Source organism: Gossypium hirsutum, chromosome D12, assembly GCF_007990345.1.
Source record: "Gossypium hirsutum isolate 1008001.06 chromosome D12, Gossypium_hirsutum_v2.1, whole genome shotgun sequence".
In the NCBI taxonomy this organism is placed as follows: domain Eukaryota; kingdom Viridiplantae; phylum Streptophyta; class Magnoliopsida; order Malvales; family Malvaceae; genus Gossypium; species Gossypium hirsutum.
In genome coordinates this window covers 108,589-114,709 of record NC_053448.1, presented here as the reverse complement: position 1 = coordinate 114,709, position 6,121 = coordinate 108,589, and the positions used below count along the sequence as shown (strand labels likewise).

Below are 6,121 nucleotides of genomic sequence, written 5' to 3'. Positions count from 1 at the left end.
GTGCTTCTAGTCGAAACGAATAAGAAAACTTGTTTCGTGAAAATTTAATTGAAATGAATAATCTACGAAATAATAAAATAAAGCTATAATATTTTTATACAAATATATTAGAAAATTTCAAACAAATCTTGAGAAATTTGAGAGAATTTAGAGTTTAAAGATAATAGAGAAAGTTGAATTTAAGAAAAAAGAATGAAAAATAATCCAGTATTTAAAAGAAAATAAAATAACAATTGAACTGTTAAAAAATATTACAGTTGGTACGAAAGTGCATCCAGCTGAATGCTTTTTGATACTCTATCACACTCTATCTCTAAAATTAGTTTATTTCCTTAAATCGATATATTATATATATAAATATAGATAGTTTCAAAAAATATATAAAAAAAACTAATAATTTTATAACTAAATATTATCATTAGAATAAATGTAGAAATAAAAAGCTATCCTTCTCTCTTTCTGTCTGAAGTCTCTCTCATCATTTCCTCTCGGTTTCCTCTTCTCAATATAATTTTTGTTTCTTCACAAATCAAAACATTTCTTCTTCTTCTTCATTGTCTTATAGAGAATAATATTTTCTTTTTAAAAAAATGCCTGCTTGGTGGGGTAAAAAGTCGAATAAGAACAAAGAAGAGAGTCAAAATCGAAGTCCACGAGGCACTAGCATCGGAGTAATCAAGCTTTCGCCTAATAAACCAGATGCTACTGCCGGCTTTTCCGGCGGCGGCGCTGCTGGTAAAATGAAAGTAGCAGCCGCCGATGACAAGAACAACAACTACTCTAAGAGCTTTGATGGTGGAGGAGGGCTTGTTTTAACCACCAGTAATTCACCACGTGCCAGCAGGGAGTTCAGCGTTGTTGTTGGTTGTAGTGGTGGTGGGTCATCCGGGTTTTCGGGTTTGGATTCGGATTCAGGTGAAAAAATAGGGATTCCTTTGCCTACACCATCCATCTCATCGATGCAGAGTGATCATGTTGTGGGGTTAGGATCTGGGTGGCATTCGGTTTCAAGTGATAGCTCTTCTGAAGATAATCAGATTGCAAATGATCCGGTTCAATTCCTTGCATACAGGTTTCCTTTTCCCTTACATGTATTGGATTCTAAATATTGAAGGATTGATTTTCATTTTTATTATTAAAATCTCTGAATTAATATGGGGCAGTTACTGATAATTTTTCTTTTGTTATATAAAGCAGTTGTTGATTAATTAATAAGATATAGTTTCTTCTGTCTTTTCTTTGGTGTCAGAGTTTGACATGTTCTTTTTTTTATTTAAATAATTTTATCCATATATATTTCCTTCCTTTTGGGTCTGCCATCTGTTAATATTTTCAGCTTTTGGAACTAAAATTTCTTGTTGACACTTACAAATTGAATGATACATGTTGGATACGTACATCTGTAAAAACTATATCATATGTCTGTAACGAGCCAAATATTCAATATTATTGTATGGTATTGGGTTGTTCACACTCAAATGAAGCATTACCTGTAATGATTTTCAAAGAGCTGACATTAACTGAATCTAGGTCCTATATTGATCCTAGAGGCCAAGGTGAAACTAGAATGAACACGAGGTCGAGAAGCCCTGGTCCGGGGTCGAGAGGAGCAACCAGCCCGACATCACCTCTTCATCATCAATTGTCTGCAGTTAGTCTAGAGTCTCCTACAGGCAGAAAGGAAGATGGCAAGTCCGTGTGTCATAAGTTGCCTCTTCCACCAGGTTCTCCTACTAGTCCCTCTGCTGCCTTGCCTAGCACAAGAACTTGTGGAGTGAATGAAAATACACCTTTTACTCTATCAAAATGGCGAAGAGGTAGACTCTTAGGAAGGGGAACTTTTGGACATGTTTACCTTGGGTTTAATAGGTAGGACTTGCTTTTTGTATCAGTTAATTATCATACTCTGCCATTCATAAAAGACTTCAGATTTATCTGTCACAGAAATTAGCTGTTGTCATGTATTTCATGGTTCCAATTCGGCTAATATGCAAGATAAAAAAGATATTTACCAAGATCTTAAGTATGTTTTCAGTTTCTTCCCATTGTATACTTTTCTAAATATTGTGCATTCGCGCTTGACAGTGAAAGTGGGCAGATGTGTGCAATAAAAGAAGTCAGGCTTGTCTCTGATGATCAAACATCAAAAGAAAGCCTCAAGCAACTGAACCAGGTAATAGTTTTGTCTGATTCTCACTGAATAGTGATACATAATTTCTGTTATTCTTTTACCAGTTGATATTGAGATCATTTACAAGTTGCCTCATTTTAGTGTCTGGTTTTCTAATCCTTTTTAATGTCAACAGGAGATAAATTTGCTGAGTCAGCTATCTCATCCAAACATTGTTCGGTACTATGGAAGTGAACTGGTAATTTTTTTTAAATACTGCTTTAGAAGACATGACATGCAAATAATTCACTTACATTACGAAATGAAAAGAAAGGGGAATGGAGAATGATATTTGGAATCCTTCTCCTGATACCAGTTAATTGTACCTTGCTTCATTGTAAATCTAATTGCCATTTTTTCAGGGTGAAGAAACACTCTCAGTTTACTTGGAATATGTCTCTGGTGGTTCAATCTACAAATTGCTTCAAGAATATGGTGCCTTCAAGGAACCTGTCATTCAAAACTATACAAGACAAATTCTTTCTGGGCTTGCTTACTTGCATGGAAGAAATACAGTCCACAGGTACTTGGATGTACTTCTAGTTATGGATGATTTAGTTGTCTGTAGTGTGGAGATTTAGCATCAACTTTGTTATGTTTTTAAAGCTGTGGGTTTTATGTTTCAGAGACATAAAAGGGGCAAACATATTAGTAGATCCTACTGGTGAAATCAAGTTGGCTGACTTTGGCATGGCAAAACATGTATGTTACATTATCTCATCTTGGGGATGATAGGCTTAATTCTAGTGTACTGAAGCTTCAATGCCTCTGAAATTAGTTAGTAGCTAAGAGTAACAAGTGTCTACTACATGACATTTTGATATGATGCTAGTTTTGATTGTAAAGAAAACAGAGGTTAAAACGAAAATTGTCTTTTGATATATATATCTATATAATATTTATATTGCCTTTTAGACTATCACTTGAACCGCAGTTCTATCTGAGAGGTTAATGTTGAAGTCTTGAGACTGACAGTCTAATTAAAATTGAAAATGACAAGTGACATTTACAGGTGTAAATCTAGCGAATTGGAAATGTGTAAATAAAAACTGAAAATGGACAGTGATCTTGTCTGCCTACTTCCTTTTTTTTCACCAGTTAATGAACAATACTTTCTTTCTGATCTAGATAACAGCTTGTGGCACAATGCTTTCATTCAAGGGAAGTCCTTACTGGATGGCACCTGAGGTATTGCTTTTCCTCTCTCGTTCAATTATATGATAACGGAATCACCCCCCTTTTTTTCCTCATTAAAAACCTTTTCAAGTCTATTTCATTGCTAATTATTTTTCCCATTATGGCCACTTATTTGTACATTTTTCCGATTTCAGGTTGTAATGAATACAAATGGCTACAACCTTGCAGTGGATATCTGGAGTCTAGGCTGTACCATACTTGAAATGGCTACATCAAAACCACCATGGAATCAGTATGAAGGGGTTAGACATATTAATTCTTAACATCTCTTGGATAATGTCTTTTTCTGGCTAGCTCAAAACTGTTCAGGAATTAGGATCAATCCTTCTGTTAATTCTGAATTCAACAGGTGGCTGCAATATTTAAAATTGGAAACAGTAAAGATATCCCAGAGATTCCTGATCGCCTTTCTAATGAAGCTAAAAGTTTCATAAGGCTTTGCTTGCAAAGAGAACCGTCAGCACGTCCTACAGCCTTGCAACTGCTAGATCACCCTTTCATTCATGACCAAGCAACAACAAGAGTTGCTAACATCTGCATAACCAAGGATGCATTTCCTTACACTTTTGATGGAAGCCGCACTCCGGTATATATTCTTAAGATGCTTGTTTCTGTTTCTTCTTTTTCTGATGGTTTTTATTACTCTGATTGTATATACATGATCTTTTATACATCCTGAACTGATTGATTTAGAAAACACTTGGAACAACTTCTGCTACTTGGTTTTAATTTAAATATCATGGACTTTGATCATCATATCATGTTGGTTCAGAAATGGATACTGCACAAACAGAAACCTACTATTTTTCATACAAGGTTTGATGCTACTGAACAGATTGTGCTTTCAAGATGACCTTATTTACTAGAATTTATAATTGGGTGAAAGTTATGGATGCAATCATTGCGCTTGTTAAAATCCTAAACATGAAACAATATGTGTATTAAACTGATCTAAAGTTGGCTCATGTTTATTACATTGTTTTGAAATTGATTGGTATATGATCCGATAGTTTCTTAATTAATGTTTCTATACATCAATTTTTTAATGCAATTTCTTTGCTTGTTTTAGCTTCTTCCATGTTTTATGATGCTTTTCAAAATTTTATTTTACTCTTGAAATGCAAATTGATATTCCTTTTCTTCCTTTTCAAGTAGCAGCCATACCTTTATCTTGTTTTGCGCTATTTAAGCTTGCAAATATGAATGAGCATATGCACTTGAAGTTTTCTTATCAGTAACTAAAGCTGAATTTAAGCTAATCTCTCTTGTTATTTTTAACTTTCTGAACAGCCCATATTAGAACTGCAGTCCACTAGAAATAATGTCCCTTCATTTGATGGAGATTATGAGATGAGGGGAATGACTACAGCTTCAAGAGCTTTGAGGCATCCGAGGTACTAATTATGTTGTCTTTCATTTCTGCACTCAAAGTTTATGGCCCAAAGTTCTAAAGTAATTTGCCTGTCATGTATTCATATGCACAGAGATAATGCAAGAGCAATCACATCTTTGCCTGTATCTCCATGTTCAAGTCCATTAAGATATGGTGCAGCTCACAAGAGTTGTTTTCTTTCTCCTCCTCATCCGGCTTATCAGTTTGTAGGACAGAGCGATTACAACTTGTGTGGTATCTCTGGGAATGCCTCGAGACCAAATCCAAAGTACACTTTGGATCCTTGGCTTCAAACTTCACTACTAAAAGTTCAAACACTGAGCACCCCTCCACGAACGAGACCTATTTGAGATAATTGTAAATAGGGGACAGGACAAATATCCATTTCCTCTCCATCCCCAAGTCCAATGAATTTGAGTATTTTTCTTTGACGGAAGGATTCTCCCTCCCTATTCTGGTAAATTTGGCCATCCCATTCTTCTAGCCAACTAGAAAAGTGATTGCATTTTTAGCTTAAGGCTACTCGTAGTGGGAATATTAGGGGACAATGGGAGTTTTGTTGCAGGGTGAAGATAAAACGATGCTCCAATAACTTGTAACACTCTTGTTGATTTTTGTATATGGAAGGTGGTCACTTAGCCTGTAACATTCTCGTTGTTCTAGACTAGTTAATGATGCACGTAATACCGTTACTGGTTGAACAGGTAATTTTGTTATGCGAAACCATCTCATTTTAGCCACGGATTGATGCTTGTTTTTGAAGCAGCGGTAGAAGGGTAACCCCTCCTTTCCCATTGAAGCCTGAGTGGGTCATTTTCCACTTTTCCTTTCAAATCTTACAAATACCAATATCGCCTAACAAAACAAAGAAGACTGTGACCGTACCAGGTGGTCTGTTTCTGATTGTAGTTGGTGGGGATATAGAGATTGACGAAGTCATTGAATCTGGACTGCTACTGCATCATGTGTTCAAACTTCCAAGGTCAACGCACTATAAGAAAGGCGGCTCCATGATTAACGTGCCCAAAATGCTTATTTGGGTTTTCCAAGGTGTCCTTTTCACTTGCTTTTAATTCTATACCATTGGGTTCGGACTGTTGAAGATTTTTCCAGATGTTAATTTAGTTTATTTATCTCACTTTGGGATCCCAAATCGCTATCAAGGTGGTAATTTGCTGTTAAACTTATTAGGACATGTATTCATTTTTTATTATTCTAGTAAATAATTTTAAATAAATATTATTTAAATAAATTAATTAATTTTTTATAATATTGAGATAAAAGAAGCCACAAAAACACAGAAGCAGGAAAAGAAAAAGCAGGCCAGAATTGATGAACTCCAACCATCGAGACTCTTTCAA

The 6,121-nt window shown here is 35.3% G+C and overlaps 1 protein-coding gene across 2 annotated transcripts; it reads left to right on the top strand.

The window, feature by feature from the left end:
• Positions 1-420: 420 nt before the first annotated feature.
• On the top strand, positions 421-5,500 carry LOC107930871 (mitogen-activated protein kinase kinase kinase 3). 2 transcript variants are annotated; one of them, XM_016862635.2, is made up of 11 exons: positions 421-1,072; positions 1,531-1,869; positions 2,086-2,173; positions 2,307-2,369; positions 2,533-2,693; positions 2,797-2,872; positions 3,299-3,358; positions 3,502-3,609; positions 3,717-3,953; positions 4,658-4,761; positions 4,852-5,500. In XM_016862635.2, exons 1-11 carry the CDS (start codon positions 591-593, stop codon positions 5,108-5,110), a joined length of 1,977 nt encoding a protein of 658 aa, XP_016718124.2. In that variant the 5' UTR covers positions 421-590; the 3' UTR covers positions 5,111-5,500. The 2 variants fall into 2 exon arrangements, with proteins under 2 accessions (XP_016718124.2, XP_016718130.2); XM_016862641.2 differs by having other exon boundaries at positions 449-1,072; positions 1,549-1,869.
• Positions 5,501-6,121: the final 621 nt, after the last annotated feature.

Coding starts and splice junctions, on each gene's coding strand:
- LOC107930871 (XM_016862635.2), top strand. CDS start 591: ATGCCTGCTTGGTGGGGTAAAAAGTCGAATAAGAACAAAGAAGAGAGT. Junction 2,873..3,298: donor ACTTTGGCATGGCAAAACAT/GTATGTTACATT, acceptor TTTCTGATCTAG/ATAACAGCTTGTGGCACAAT. Junction 3,610..3,716: donor CATGGAATCAGTATGAAGGG/GTTAGACATATT, acceptor TGAATTCAACAG/GTGGCTGCAATATTTAAAAT.